The 16,781-nt window shown below is 40.2% G+C and overlaps 1 protein-coding gene across 1 annotated transcript in view; it reads left to right on the top strand.

The window, feature by feature from the left end:
- Positions 1–3,803: 3,803 nt before the first annotated feature.
- The window catches only part of LOC310707853 (uncharacterized protein), a gene marked incomplete at its 3' end in the record, with an annotated part of 56,379 nt that continues 43,401 nt past the window's right edge, over positions 3,804–16,781 (top strand). Inside the window, exons 1-2 of the mRNA XM_083505312.1 lie at positions 3,804–3,901; positions 6,437–6,485. Of these exons, the coding sequence (XP_083361438.1) occupies positions 3,852–3,901; positions 6,437–6,485 (99 nt within the window). The 5' untranslated portion in view covers positions 3,804–3,851. The remainder of the gene's footprint in view (positions 3,902–6,436; positions 6,486–16,781) is intronic.

Genomic DNA, 16,781 nt, shown 5'->3' with positions numbered 1-16,781 from the left:
ATATAAATTTCATTAAGCAAGACAATGTTTACTGAAGGTGCATTCCAAACGAAAGAGGAGCAGTAACCATTATGCTTGCCATTTTTATGAATGCAGGAGATTGAGCAATCACAATGCCTGAATAATTAAGTGTTGTTTATGCCTTTATTTTCTCCCATCTTCTTGCCTTAGAATAAATCTCGGTATCAAGATCCCCCTGCAGGCACTTGGCCTCAACATACTTGATGAGAGCAAAACAAACAAATAAGCTTATCTTATTATACCTATCCTGAATTAGCAGATAAATTTACGTGCTGCATTATTTTGTACTCTTGCATGTCACTGAGTTACCCATCCTCCATAATATCGTGGTATCAGAGGCTGGATAAATCCATGAAAGTTAACCACCAAGCCCTGGTTCATGCATTAGCTGACTGGTGTGCCTGCTCTCCAGATGTCTTCCAATGTAGGTGGCATGCCATACTGAAATCTGAGTAGCTACTCACTTTACACAATCCTTCAAAAAGAATTGAGATAATGTAAACTGAGTACCTGAATGACTAGGCTGAAGGAAGGAGCACAAACTTATGTGCTCTACCACTGAGGAACAGTTCCTTCTGACTCCCAGTGCCATAGGTAAAAAGGAGTGCTTTTCACCAGCTTAGTCTGGTATGCCAGTTGAAGCTCTATCTTCTCTTGCAGGAAAGCCACTGTAGCTATCCTTTTGATATGTTACACAATGGGTCCCCTTAGGATCTCCTCCTCCCCTTCCAAAATGTTAAAGGTGTCCAGTACAGAAACTCCTGGACCAGTTTGTCACTTTATCCACTCTAGAGGGATTACCATGCCTATAAACTTCATCCAGTTTGTCAAAAGGGGGAGGGAGCTGTTTTTTTATTTTACCATAGTAAATGAGGTGTGTGTGTGCCTGTGTGCACACGTTGCTTTGTTTCCCCAAAACTGATTTGGCCTCACAACCCAGACTGTTTTCCAAATCACTGGATCAGAGACTGAACTGAACCTTGCGGTCAGTGCACATCCCTTGTGGTTACTTCCCATTGCATCGCTAGCCTTTGACTTAGAGTGAGTCTAGAGTGGGAAGTTACTGGTATGATATAGGAAGTAACCATACCCTGATAGCTCCTATGCTGTTCAGTTAACATACCAACTAGAACTTGATCTACTTCCTGCACGTGTGTTTTTCTTGCCTGGGTCATTCCTACCCAATTAAACGTTTCTTCTCAGCAGCCAAGATACTGTTTTTATTACATTCGTTGTGACTGGACTGTCTGCTTTTAAATGTAATTCATTGTGCACCATCCAAAGAGCTGGCAGTCCGGGAAGAGTTCTCTCTAAATGTCTCTTGATAATGTGGCCATGATGGATTTTCCAGACTGCAAAACGAATCACACAATTACAGTAACAAGCTCTTGAACATGCCACATCATTTGCTGTGATGGGAAGATAATGGGATGTGGTTTTGTTGTAATAATTCTTAATTCCCTTTGCAGTTGTCCACAGAGTGGGAATAGGAAACTAATGCCAAGGGGCCTCAATCCAGACCCCACAGGTTTCCCATGCAGTCCTAAGTACAGCCCTCAATCCTCCCCCCCCGAACTGCTCAGCAGTTCACTCCCATTTTCATACTTTTCATGTACGGAAGAGCAGTTGAAGTGCGTATGGGAAAAGCTCTTGTCAAAGTCACTGGAACAATTATTGTGTCTTCATGTAGTGATTTAAAAAGTACTATCTTTTAGTATACGTGCTGCCAAAGCGAGCACTTTAAAAGTACTGTCTCAGTGTTCCAGAGAGCCTGAGATGGCAAATGAAGAGAGTACCTATCCAAAGTCCCTTTCTGTTTGGTAGGGAAGGGGAGGGGAGGAGGATAAAGAATCCTTTCACCATCTCAGCATGTGAGGGAATGAGTGCTTAGATATAATTAATGCTTTTATTTATTAGAGGATCCTGCTTTTCATTATCTGATCCCAAAGAAGTTTCAGAATTAAACAAACAGCAGCAACACAAAACAAAGAATTAAATTACTTGCTGAGAATGTATAATCGTGACCAGAAAAATAAGGATTCTTATCCAACATGAAATTGAGTTTTGTGTACAGACACTTTGGCCTGGCAATGAGATCAAGTTCTTTCTACTTTTCAGAAGAATTCCTCCCTCCTGCTCAGAGAGGGGAGTGGGGTGGGGTGGGGGAGTAATTCTGGTTCTTTATGCCTCATAGTCTTTAATTAGTGCTTTTTGTTACCCTTGAAATGGGTCTGGTCAGATTTTGGTATGCGTGAATTCAATATATATGGAGCATTTGCAGATTACAATGTTGATTACCGTAACTCTGACGCCTCAGGAAGAAACAGTCTTTGTCCAATATCTATTGATCTTGCTGTGAATGAACACAACAATGTTCTCTAAATGCCTCTATGTTGGATCATCTGGACCCTATTTCCTGACATGAAAGCATTCAATCACACCTGCTTTCCTGCATATTTATGATATTACCAGGAAGTCTAACTCCTGTCAAACTGAGGTATATTTTAATTGCTAGGATTCTAAAGTCAAGCTGTGGCAACTTTCTCCCCATGCATATATCAGTGTCACTAATATTTCAGGATTAAAATATTAGGATTGAAGGCCTATCACTTTTCTGCATGTGGAATCCTCCGTATTAGTCTAGAATGTCATTGGTTGCATTAACATACCATCCAACTTTTTCCAACCCAGAACCAGGACATGTTCCCTAGCAAGTCACGTGACCTGCACCTCACTCTTGTCCAAAGGAAAAAAAAGTGTGGGATATATTTGCCACACGAGATCACAGCCCTGAAGAAAGCACTTGGGGGGAGAGCACAGTGTGAGAGCATGGCACCCAAAATGTTCAGAGGTCTCACATGACAAAATGGAATGTCCTGTTTTTTCCAGGGCACTTGGAAGGTATGTGTTCCAGGCTACACTTCATTCTACCTTCATAACATTTCCTTACCTGTTCATTTTCTCATTTTATGTGATCTTTCACGACACAGTGGAATTTAGCAAAAGTTTACTGCTCATATCTGTGTTAACTGCTTCCAGAATCCCCCCCCAATGCCCTTCACTTGGAAAATTGTGGGAATGTATTAATTTGCAATCATTGATGCTACTGGTTTAATAGATTTGTGTTATCAACGGTTAGCTGTAAATAACACAATTGTTCATGTGATCTGTAAATTCACCTTTGGGTGCACACAGGAATTGTTTTCTGATATCGCTTAGGAAGGTTTAAGGTGTCATTATTAGATGATAAGAATTAACTTGTCTTAGTGCATTTCTGTCTAAATGTTATTTTCAATGTCTTTGTTGAATCATCTTTCTTTCTAATATTAGTTCCTGGAAGAAGTTTCTCTGTTCCTGAAATTTATGCAACACCCCTATACAAATGGATGGAGCTGTTGAATCCCTTTTATTTTTCCTCCTTAGTAATATCCAGGCTATCATGGATGGTTGTTGTTAGACATAACAATTAGAAAGCCTACCTTGGTAATGGATTACATGGAAGTCTAGAGTAGAACATTTTGAAAGACATGCAAGCTAACTAAAATGAAGAAGACTGAAATTGCAGACACACTGAGTCACATTGATATATATTGGTACTGGCAAAGTAAAAAAAAAAACCCAGACTGATTTCTAGAGGTGTGATTGTGTTAGTCTCTTGCACCAAAATCAGTGAAGTCTCATGTGAAACCTTGAAGACTGAGTCACCAGTTATGACTATGGATCTATGATTCTATGACACAACAATATGGGTAGTAGTAATACTAGCACTAACAGCTGGAACACCTGGGAGGCTGGGAGAACAGATGTACCATTATGTATAATGACATGTCATGGGGATGCTCAAATGGACTCCCTTGCCCAGCACCCATTCACAGAACAGGTGAGGCAGGTTATATGGACACTCCTCATGACATGGGACAAGTGTGGTTACAACTTAGTGGTGAAGAAGTTGACACAATATGCTTCCATTAGGGTGGGTCCCAGGTATGGTCAGAAAGCAGCAGATACCACCACCTTGGTGAAGCTAAGTAGGTTTGGAACTGGTTAATACCTGCATGGGAGACTTTGTGGGAACCAGATGATGTCACCTTGAGTTCCATGCTAGAAGAAAAGTGGTATATCATTATAGGAAAATAATAAGTTATAAATAATAATACATTTTTGGGAGAACTCTGTGTTTCCCATAACATCTAACACCAACCAAATTTGTTTAAAGATAAATATCTTTTGTTTAAAGATGGAAGCTCTGGGCTTGTGTGCAAAGTCCTAGCTATGCTATCATTTTAAACACTGCAGCTCTTTCTTTCGCTGCTTTAAACATACCGTAATTAAATGTTCTTAGGACCATAGCCACATTTGGAGACATCATTGAAAACAAGATGCTGCATCTCAGGAGCTTATCTCAGCACCCACATCCTAGCGAATTAATCTTTTCAATTGCTTTTTCTCGCCTGTCAACTTTTTATGCCGGTGTTCTCTCTAAATGAGGTGTTTATATGCATCACCCTTCAGTTAGCTTTAAGCAGATGTAAAAGCTGTGTGACATTCTTTCTTCTTTTTTAAGAGACTTTGCCGGTTTGGCATCTCCATAGGAGGAGAAAGGTTTAAAATAGTGTTCCCGACAGGAGAAATGAATAATGGCAGGATCTGGAAATTGTGTTGATGTGGTTCACATCAACTGTACCATTGTGTTTACAGTGGCTATGTTAATGAGGCATCAGAAAGGTGCACCTTGTAAAAATGTTCTACACAGTTAAAAAACTTAAGAAAGGAGGAGGGGGCTTTTCAAACTTCTAGACTCTGGAAGCTACAAGTTTAAATGCAAATGAGATAGCAAAATCCCATGTTTCATTTTCTTTCTATCAGTCCTGTAGTAAACCATTATGCACTGTGGCTCATCACCATCCAGCTCTATTAGTACACTTTGGGCATTCCAGGGGCAGGAGCCAACTAAAGAGGCCTTGCACAGATTTTCCCTGAAATTGACTCTGGGGAGGGGGGTTGTGAGAACCTCCATAGCAGCACGAGGGGGGAGAAGACAGGGAATTGTTCCACCTGGGAAGCTTAAAAGCTTGTCCTGAACGAATCATCAAGATGGTGCAACACTGAATTTCACCCCTTATGTTTACAATGATTCCTGAAGATTTTTTTTGAAGAATCTATCCAAAGCAACTGTGGGATCAAAGAAGCTCATTAAGTTGTAAAATGGATATGAATAAGTTTAAGATGGTCACTGTTGACATTTGCACCTGAAGGACCATCTTCCCTTATATAGGCCCCACTATGCCCTCCTGTCCTATTATCTGTGATTTGGTTTATCTGTTTTAAATGGGTTTATTTTTGTAAACTGCTTTAAAAGTGGTACAGAAATATTATTGTTAACACGACCATTAAAAAGGTAAAGGTACCCCTGCCCGTCAGGGCCAGTCGTGACCGACTCTAGGGTTGCACGCTCATCTCGCTCAAGAGGCCGGGAGCCGGTGCTGTCCGAAGACACTTCCGGGTCACGTGGCCAGCGTGACGAAGCTGCTCTGGCAAGCCTGCACCAGCGCCGCACACGGAAACGCCATTTACCTTCCCGCTATAAAGCGGTCCCTATTTATCTACTTGCACTTTGACGTGCTTTCGAGCTGCTAGGTGGGCAGGAGCTGGGACCGAACGACGGGAGCTCACCCTACCGCGGGGATTCGAACCGCCAACCTTTCAATCAGCAAGTCCTAGGCTCTGTGGTTTAACCCACAGCGCCACCTGCGTCCCTAACACCACCATTATTATATGCTGTATTTGGGTTCTGGGCATAATTTCCCCTCTGGTGAGACCGTGTGGGAAATCAGTATTTTTTGAATTTATTTTATTATAGGGCTGCCATATTTCAAGAAAATTGAAATATGGCAACCCTATTGGCATCAAAGTTCTTGAGATTTTTGTGGGAAATAAACCTTTTCAGAATTCACCCAAAAAAAGGCAAAGAGTGATACTTAAACACATATTTCTTGTTTCTGTTGGCAAAAACACAGACATTTTGCCAATTTTTCAAAATTCCCCCCAGACACCAATTTAGCCATTGGGATTCTGCTGGACATGGATACCCTATTTTATCAAATCTCAGCTATTTGCTTGTGGAGGATTATGTGCATTAGGTTGTAAAGTTGGGTAGGAGTAGGTGAGCAAAATAAATCAGGATTTTTAGTGGTTTCAACCATTTGTTAGACTTAATAGAACATTATTATGAAATTACAACATTATGGCATTTGAAACCCAAATTGCACAATCTAACAATCCTAGATGTGGTCAGGCAGGTGGATGTTGATAGGGTCTTAAGTTACTAAGCCTGTTGCATTTGACCTCACACCTTTTTTGTTGGGGAGGAATCAGCCTTTTAAATAATCTTATAAATGACACTGTGTTGTTTCAGATATGATGTTGGCAAAAGTCTGGGGGACAAAACTCCAATAGCTGTGAAGGTCAGTGCCGCTTGTAATTACATAGCTTCTTACCCATTTCAGGTCAACCTGACCTTATTGTTTATGCCACTATCTGAAAGGCTTGGTGAAGCTGCCAGACAGCTGTTTGGGAAGTGAAACTAACATGCAGGTATGTTCCAAAGTGCCACTAGAAAAGAATTTAAGCTTCTACTCTCTCTCTCTCTCTCTCTATATATATATATATATGCGCAGATGGCATGGAAACTGCCAGTTAGAAGGGACTGTATTATAATCTGAATGATTTTTGAAGGTAGATGGTGAGTACCTGCACATTCACCATAGTCTTTACACTGGTTTACACACACACAATCACACATGAAACAATCACACATTATTTTTCCTATTTATCCCTGCCTTCCCTTCCTATGCTTTCCATGTCAAATTTTAGTCTGCAGCCTTCTTGGAGCAGGGATGTGTTCTCTTACACTCTGTAATGTCATACACCCTGATGGTGATATAGCAGTAGCAGTCATAGGAAGAGAGGATATTTGTCACATGAAAGTCAATATATCAATGGTCCCCCTCAACAGAGGTGATAAATAGCCCACCATTGGTGACAGTCATGTAGATAAAATCTGGACCACTTTAGGATTAAATTGGTTCCCAGTTTCACTTGGCACGTTGTTTCCATTCTGTCCATAACTGTGTGTTTTATCTTTGCTGCATAAATACTATAACTCAAACCAGCAATTTGTTCCAACGCCAGTTTGCTTTGTATTGGTTATTTTATGTACCTCAGATTTCCCCAGCAATTAGTTGAGGCCGGGAAAAAATTCCGTAACCTCTCATTAAAAGAGTGCAAACAAGTTAAATATTTAATTATGATGAGCACTGCTCCAAATGGCTGTGCAGTTCTTCAAATGGTTGAGTGGACACGTTTTGGGATGCTGCCTAGTTGGCAAATAGTTTCTGCCTCCATGAACAAAGGGGACAGGATGCAGTGAACATCTGATGTGTTAAAATTGATTTACAGGAAAGTGTCCTATCTGGGACTGTAGGTAAGCTTTGATTTGGCAATATGCAACTCATTAAGCTACATGCTCCAGGTTGCATTACTGAGTATGTGTGAATCTAGCACAGTGAATGATGCGATACCACCATTAAAATAAATCACCTCATTCAAATACTTTTTGATATACTCGTTTGACTTCCTCTCTGCTGGTCTTCTCCATCTCCTGCCTCCTCCAGATTTACCAAAAAATGTGCCAATTTCCCCTGAATATTATCTTCGTAGTCACTATGTCTATTTGTGTAATGAACCACACATCTGAGTTTTCTGAACTCTAGTGTTTTGTCTCATAATCCCGTCTACTGAAAATATAGTTTCCGCCATGGTACACCATGACTCTAGGGTAGAGGCTAAAGATTCCAACATTCAGGTGTATTACTATAAATATGTGCACAAGCACATGTGATGCTAACAAAAGGCATTGAAATGGGTCCCACTCTAGTTCAGACTTCCAAATGCATGGGCCTTCTTTCTCCACAGAGAACCAATCAGTTATTGATATCCATTGTTTCTGAAGGTTGTATACATTGTTTCTGAAGGTTGTATGGTTGAGAAGTAATAATACTAATACTAATGATAATAAACCATTAATAGAATCCAGCTGAATAAATTCCTAATAAATTCAAAGAGGAAGAGACCAGTGATATTGAAATGGCAGAAGGCCAGTTTCGCTTCACGCTGTTATATTGAGCAAACAGAAGACTATGTATGCTAAGCTATAAACCTCTAGTACATGGGCATCTTTCTAATACGTAATTTATATTGTAGGGCAAAAGAAAGTCTTGTGCCTTTTAACAAGCTATGTAACGTCAAGCACAGCTAGTAAGTAGTTTGACATCTGCCATAACATTTTGTCCTATGAACTGCCCAAGGTTGTTTGCTCCATGCTTTATCAAGGCAACACATTTGGGGATTTCTGTGCTGACTTTTAATGTTAAGTGCCTGAAGGAGTTATCCATACAAAGATTTTTAAATCACGTAAGTTGAAGAGATCCAATCTGGCAAACTTTTAAGAAGGCCCTGACACAATAGAATTATGATTTTTCTACCTTGTGGTATGACCTTTATTTGAGTTTTTTTCTGGAAAATTGGAGACCATGAACTTGAAACTCATAAGAATATTGACAAGACTGGTCATCATTCAGAAGTCCTCTAAAAAAAGAGTGTCTTGTGATTTTATCGGTGTAACACACTTTCCAGTCTTTAAGGACTTTGCCCAGTCTCTAAAGATTGTTCAGTCTGCTTCCCCTTCAAAGCTGTTTAGCACTGCTTACAAAAGGTTGTTGTTGTTGTTGATTAAATTTGTATTCTGCCCTTCATACGAAGATGAAGTAGGGAGGTTCTCAATATAAAAATACAAAATGAGAACATGTTGTAGTGCAACATTACTTTAAAAACAGCCTGAGGGTGGGAGTGTGGACTATGAGGCTGGAGAGGCAGCTGGGCAATAGAAATGGAGAAATCCTCTTTTTGCTTTTTGGCATTACTTTCTAAGTAACTGCCCACTTCTCATGACACACACACACACACACACACACACACACAATTTTCTGCAGGAGAAAGTCATGTCATGTTAAGATCTTAAAAGGACATTTGGGCTACACAGTTAAGGAGTAAGGATATCTGAAATGCAAATTACACCCAGAAGGCTATGGAGTTTGCAAGATGCCAACAAGTTACTATGTGGTTAAGTGTAATCTGCTGCTTCCTCCTGTTTCTGGACCTGGTCCTTTCACCTGTGCCTTGGAGCTTGAATTGCAGCCTAGGTATGATCTTGCCAAGGCTTATCTTCTAGTACTGATCTTGTAAAAGTTTCAAACACCCTGACAACCTCTCAAAGATGGACAAGGCTGCCCCTACCAAAATTCCCTTTAGCGAGACAAAAACAAAAGCCCTTCCTTCTTTCCACAGACTGTGGGCGTCCTCCCCCGTTTGACATTCTACAAGACCATTCTTCCCAATTACATGACATTTTTTATGGCAACATCTCTAGTTATTGAGAAAGATTTTGTCTTATTTCTTTGCATGTGAAGGTTGGATTTTGATTGCCTGATTTATTCTTGCTTATGATTCCTAAATGGATTTTCAGAACACCATTTATGTTCATTTTTGAGCACATATATATATAAAATATCTATGGTAAGAAACGTTAATGGGATGTTTATGTGGAATAGAGAAGAGAAATAGCTTTGTAATATAAGTCTGCTGTCAAAGTGCCACCTGATGACAAATAACTGGTCGATAGTGGGCTGTAACTTCTTTGATCTTGTCATAATTCTGGTGACATCCTGCCTCTTCCATATCTTTGCTTTGAATTTTTTGATATTCGTAAGTCAGCTGTGTGTTGAAAATAGAAACTTCTGGTGGTGATAAAGAACACATATATTCAAAAGCACTTGCTGTACTTTTCCATTCTCTAGACCTAAAAAAACTTAAGAGGAAGCTCAGAGCAGTGCTGAAATTAATATTCAGAAATATTCAAAATATGGTAAAGTTTCCAAATTCACTCTACAAACTTTGTGCAGCACATTCTGAATTTGCATTTTTCAAAAGTTATTTCATTTTGTTACACATAGCAATACAGGTGTTTGAGAGTCACAGAAAGAAGGCTTGCATGTTTGACATCATATGGTCCACAAGTTAATAAAGAAAATGATGCAGAGCAGAAAAATGGTTATTGCAGGAATCTAGAAATAATACTACAATGAATAAGATAATGATTCAATGGAAGCACAATGGAGCGGTTAATAAAAAGTCATGGGATACAAACAAATCCAGATAAAAACATACTTTTCAGGAACTTGCCAAACCTAAATTTTTCTTGTGAAATAAATAATGAAAGACCACCATGTAGCTACATATTCTGTAGGTTTGTCTTTACCCCTGGAAACTCATAAAGAACGAGTATGTTTTTTCAGATATTTTGATAAATGGAGCCTTCTTAAACCAAGTAAAAAGGGAAAATGCCATGTTAGTCCTCCATCCCTGAACAATGGTTAGTCAAGTGGTGACAAGCACTGCATTTTGCTTGACTTTATCCACCCAAAATTTGAATAAGACTTACTTACTGTCATCCCTTGATCATTTTGATTTTGACCGGCTTGAAATACAGGGTCTCATAAGCTGTCAGTTCCTGAAATACTGTCAAAGACTCAATGGGTTGGATCAAGCTACCCATGGATGGGACTTTACTCATGGGATGCTCTGCTGGAGGAAGGGAGGAGCAACCATTTTTATTGACTCTCCACCCCCCTGAAATCCCCTGTCCCCACCAAAAAGGGACGCTTGGAAACATGTGGGGCAAACCCCGCCCTCTCAGCGATGCTGCATATGCAAGGCACAGTCTCTGACCAATACATGATTAGCCTTATTCTAAAAAAAAAAGTCTGACTTGCTCATGTAAGGGCTTCAAAGAAAGGGGCAAGAACTCTGACCAGGCTTCCTTTCCCCATTTTGGAAATGCTGTGTCTGGGTAAGGCCTGTCATGTATGCCTTGTGTGCCTGGTTCATGTAGCATTATTGAAAGGTGGAGCTTATGCCACACATTCAAACTTGCCCTTTTGTGTGTTCAGACTGAAAACCGGAAGATGACTAGAGTTACAAACTTGCAATACTAAAGGAACACAACTCACATGTCACAGAAGTGGTTAACTGACTGTCAGCTCATACTCCTTCACACTGTTGTTATGAGGATAAAACAGGATAAAAATGTACTTTTACTTGCCCCAAGCCCTTGAAATAGAGTGAAAAGCTTTGAAAAGAAATGCGTGCATTCACTCCTTTAGTAGTTACGACTTATTAATATTTTGTGCAATCTACTGTAAATTCACTTAAATTAAAATTGAGCCAACTTGACCAATCCATTTCCAATTCAGGATTGCTCGCTACAACTGAATGTATATTTTAAGAGTACAGTGTTAAGGGAAATGCTACCAAACCATGATACAAAATTGGTATCATTTGTAAGATTATCACAGCAAATTCAGGAGGGGGGAAATCAGCGAAGTACCTTGAAGACATGATATTGGCACAAAAGATGTAAGATCTGAGGGAGACGATTGGTAGCCTAATGTACAAGGGATTCGTTCTTCAAAAGAAACATCTGTAAGTGGTACTCCCTCTTGCCTGGATAGCTGATCAATGAACATTTGCATTCCAATAGTCAGCTCTTGTGAAAATAAATTGAATAGCATTTTAAGAGGCTGGAAAAATGTATTATGTAAGGGATCTTTTGTTCTCTAAGTTCAGCAAGATCAAATATGCAGTGATAATAAATCTTTTAAAAATGGAGGTGGAGGGAGAACAGGGAAACGTCAGTTTTGATTAACCACTATTTTATTCAAAGTGATTTTAAGTGAAGTCTCAAGTAGATGCATTTATTTTATTATGTACCCCAGAAAATCGGCATCTTGAGATAGGCATTTTATGGTTCGTAAAGACTTCTGCCCAAATGTACAGTGGTACCTTGCGTTACATACGCTTCAGGTTACACACTCCGCTAACCTAGAAATAGTGCTTCAGGATAAGAACAGAAATCAGGCCTCGGCGGCGCGGTGGTGGCAGGAGGCCCCATTAGCTAAAGTGGTGCTTCAGGTTAAGAACAGTTTCAGGTTAAGTACGGACCTCTGGAACAAATTAAGTACTTAACCCGAGGTACCACTGTACAAGGATGCAATTCCTTGTAGATCAGCTTCTAGAGGAGGTGTGGGGAAAACAAAGGCCACCCAGATGTTGCAGAGCTACAATACCCAGCATATCGGATCATTGGCCATGCGTGTTAAAGCTGAATAGAGTTGTACAGTAGTTCAGCAACATTTGGAGGGCCAAAGGTTCCCCACCCTTGTTCTCTTGGAAGGTGCCTCCTCCCTTCCTCCCCTCCCTTGCATCCCTATCTTTCTGGTAGAAGAAATCCTGGCATTCATCTCTTGATCACACTGGATTGCCAGTGTGGTATGCCTGCCTTTCTTTCCAATCATTTGCCCCTCCAGGTAACGGTCCATTCAGTTTCCCCCACCCGGCTTTGGAGCACTCATTCTCCAAGGCTGCAGTAGGAAAGACTGTGAAGTTTGGGTCAAAATGCACCTGAGACATTTGTGATCCCACTGTTTAAGGGTATGGGTATGATCTTGGCTTCCATCTAAACAAGCTTCTCATCTGAAGCTCTTTTATTTTCCCTTTTAGTTCTTGTAATAAACTTTACTGCATATAGCCAAAGAGCTTTGAAAACCTCTCATCCATTCACGGGACTGATGAATAGTTTGCAAAATGACATGTACATTGGCAAAGTATACAAAAATGAAAACCTATGCACTGTATTTACTGCACATAAAACTCAGGTCAGTTAGTAAGTTAGAATCATTAGCAAAACTTAGCTGGTCACATAAAGTAATATAAAGCTGGTTATCTAATAATAACTGGCACATCATCTTGAGCTGTTTTATCCAAATACTATAAAATAATGCTAGGTAATGAATTTCCCTTGGGTCAGCATATAGTGGGCAGAATAATAAAAAAAGTGAGTTATATCTTCAATATGATTACATCCAAAAGCACATTTTCTGTCCTGCTGTGGGATGCCTTTATACTTCTCTTCAAGATAAGCAGATGGCATTACTTGGCATCTAAGTTTTATAAAGGCCCGTGTAACTGGGGGAAAGTCAATGTTTGAAATGAATGTACCCCACTAACATCTTTTTTGATCATAGCATCCCATTGGGAGAAGTGCAGATGATTAATGATAGCACAATCTTTCTGTGCATCATAACCAAAGAAACAATCCCTCAGGGCACAATGGCAGTCTAAGTCCAAGGAGCATTTTGGCAGCATTTAACTTGCCAATTTTTTTTTAACACCCCTTTACCTCACCTCTGAGCCTTAATTATTCCATCCAGCACAGTTTAGTAGGACTAGTAACTTACATGTCATTTAGTCTGAACCAGTCTCTCAAATAAATCAGGTCAGCTCTAGCTATTATAGATGGTAACCTGAGCCTAGCTGTAAGAAGATCCATTGCTGTACCTGTGGGAAATTCTGGGATGATGCTTAGGTTTTTATTCCCTGAAGAATTTCTCCTATAGAAGTCAATGAAACCTGTTTACTAGAACAGGAGAAAGTAATTACAGCTTGTACTACTAGCATAGGAAACATGGTAGAGTAGTATCAGTGGCAAGCTTTTCCTTTCAGTGATATGAAAACAACAATGCTGGAATTAATGGAGTCAAAGCTCCCGGTGTTAAGAAAATAAACCAAGTAGTTCATTTTTCATAAAGTGAAGAAGAAATACTGCTAATAGAAATGGCAGTGCTGGTTGGGAAGCCCAATGCTGTGGATTAACATAAACACACATCACTTCTTGAGGGTCACCAAACCTCCCAGAAGGGCCTCAGAAACCTCTCTCTTCTCTTAGGAGTAAATAGGCTGGCATTCTCTTTCAAATCTTACCCGAAATGGGAAATCAAGAGACTTTGACCAAATGTAGGGGAAACATTCTGAGAACAAGGAGATGATGTAACTGGATATGTAGATTGCATCTATTTCTGTTAGGCAAGAAACTAATATATTACTTTATACTCAAAGTGAGCTCTGCAAAATGAGAACAGCCATGGCATTCTGTCGCTCTTTGGCCCTTCTACAGCACTACAAAACCTCTCTACATCACTTCCAAATTGCCCCTTTCTGTGTGTCTAGCAGAAAATAAATTGTGCCTTAGAGTTATCTTCAGTTGCCAAATGTCTCCTTGGTGCCAGAGGCACCTCTATCTAATTTGGAATGCTCAAATCAAGCTGCTCCATTTTTCTCCAAGGGGATGGTCATGCTCTGGGTTAACTTCACATGACACACTATTTCAAAGGAGCAACTGTTTTATCATGCAGCTCTGGGCAAGCAAACTGCTTCAAGGGGGCAGAAGAAGGTGGCCAAACAGCATGCCTCAGCTATCTCTCAAGAAGTGCACATATATTAACTTCTAATTAGGCAGCTTACTGCAACTCAGCCGTCACATTGTTATTCCCAAGTATCTTAAGGATTTCAGAGGGAAAAATTGTGGCACTCAGTTGTATAGGATCGGGGGGGGGGGGGGAGAGATGGTTACAATACAATAAAACAGTAAACCAATAGTCCAATAAAACCAGTTCAGCACAACTTCCAAAGCAGATAAAAATACAACATATCCTTAAAACTCCAATAAAGCCACAACCTGGGCTTTCCACTTGCATCAGTGCAAGTCATACGAGCTGGAAACTTGTAGAATCTTTTGGCAGACAAACTTCCACAATCAGAGGAGCTTCGTAATGTGCACACTATAAGCAGTTTGTTGTTCATTATGTGAAATTTATTTTTCTGTATGTGTTTACTTTCTTTGTTATGGACTTGTGTTTGAAGTACTGAAAATGTCTACAGTTTTTTTGTAGAGTATACCATTTTTGTGTGTATAATACAACACCCCCATGCCCCACACTGTACTATGAACCTTTCAGAACTGGATGGAAAGTGTTCGTGTAATTTTGAAGAAAATATTTTCTAAATGCTTTAGATGAGATTGAAGTAAGTAAATACTCAGAGAAGATGCACTGAAATCAATGGAGCTACTCTGCGTAGACTCCACTTGGAGTAGTGTGTCCAGTTCTGAGCACCACAGTTTTAAAAGAATATTGACAAGTTTGAACATGTTCAGAAGAGGGTGACCGAGAAGATAAAAAGTCTGGAAACCAAGCCTTCTGATGTACATGTGAGGGAGTTGGGAATGTTTAGCCTGGAGAAGAGGTGATATGAAAGCATCCTTCAAGTATCTGAAGGGCTGTCACATGGAAGATGGAGCTACCTTGTTTTCTGCTGCTGCAGAGAGTAGGAGCTGAACCAAGTGATTCAAATTGCAAGAAAGAAGATTCTGACTAAACATTAGGAAGAACTTTCTGATGGTAAGAACTGTTTGACAGTGGAATGGACCACCTCAGAACGTGGTAGACTCTCCTTCACTGGAAGCTGAATGACCATCTATCAGGATTCTTTACCTGCAATTTCCGAATTGTAGGGGGTTGGACAATATGTCCCTTCCAACTCTATGCTTCTATGAGTATGGCTTACTTGGATCTCAATGTTTTTCTATACAGAAGCTTTTCACAAAGGCTTCCATGGTGAATATCATAGATTTTCTTGCTATCATGCCCTCAGTATTAAACAAATGCAAACTGTATTGAGGTTGAACTGATGTCAGAAGGTCAGAGTTCTTTCATGGGAATGTACCTTATCACTTCTCTTTCCCAATGTCTGCACAACAAGGTTGATTGTTTGCAGCTTTATCTGAGAAAAAAGAAAAGTTCGATAATATCAACTGAGGAAGAAATAAAATTCTTTTTTCCCCAATAGAAAATCCTTGCAGTATTTGATTTCTGTGTTCTGGAACCAATATAGCTGTGGAAAGCCAAGGAAAGCCATGGAAACTATCTTAAAAATGGCAAACACATCCAAGTTTAACTTCCTGTCTGCATGAATATCATTCTTATGGCTGTTCGGTCTCCCCCCCCAACCTCTCTTGTTATCTCTGAACATAACTGTGATCTATACAATTCTCCCAGCACAAAAAGTGATGTGTTTGAGATATGCATTGTGTATGGTAGGGATTGTTCAGTAGAGTAACAAGAAATAACTGCTTTATTTGATAGCGGACACAAACAGTATCAAACTAATGGAAAGCATTCTGCTTTTGTGAATGTTTCCTGTTAGAAATCTAACAGGACAAAAATTTTCAAGCCTTTAAATCCCAGCTCTTCGGAAGTGGCCCAGCTTAATGGAGTGTGTGCCATTGCCCTACCTGCAGCCCTGCTGCTCATGGCAACCTGGGTGGAAGGCGAGGGAGCAGGCAAATCGTAGCACCAATCTGAAACTGGCGTTATTGGACCCAGATTAGGCCTGGTGTCATTAAATGACAGTGGGAGACTGACTCAAGATCCGGGGAATCCCAGGCTGGCTTAGACCTTCCTCCTCTTTCCCCCTGTAATGGTTGCCTGTGTGCATCTACCCCTTCTCCCCAATGTTTGATTGAAATAATAATGAAAGCCTAGGCAAGGCTTCCAATTTGCTTTGGGGCCCAGATTCCGGTTGGTTTGGTTGCTGGTCCAATCAGGGCTGCTCCAAAGTGCTGAATCAGGAGCCACATCAGATCCGTAGGATAGAGTGTGAGGAGTACAATCCTTGTTTAAGACCCTTACTTTTGTTTTACATATTGTGTATGGCTAAGAACATGGAGTTGCAGATCTAAGGGAACAAAG

This window comes from Podarcis liolepis (genome assembly GCF_965112155.1).
Source record: "Podarcis liolepis genome assembly, chromosome: 5".
NCBI lineage: Eukaryota > Metazoa > Chordata > Lepidosauria > Squamata > Lacertidae > Podarcis > Podarcis liolepis.
The sequence above is the reverse complement of the archived record's forward strand: the minus strand, read 5'-3'. Positions and strand labels throughout refer to the sequence as shown.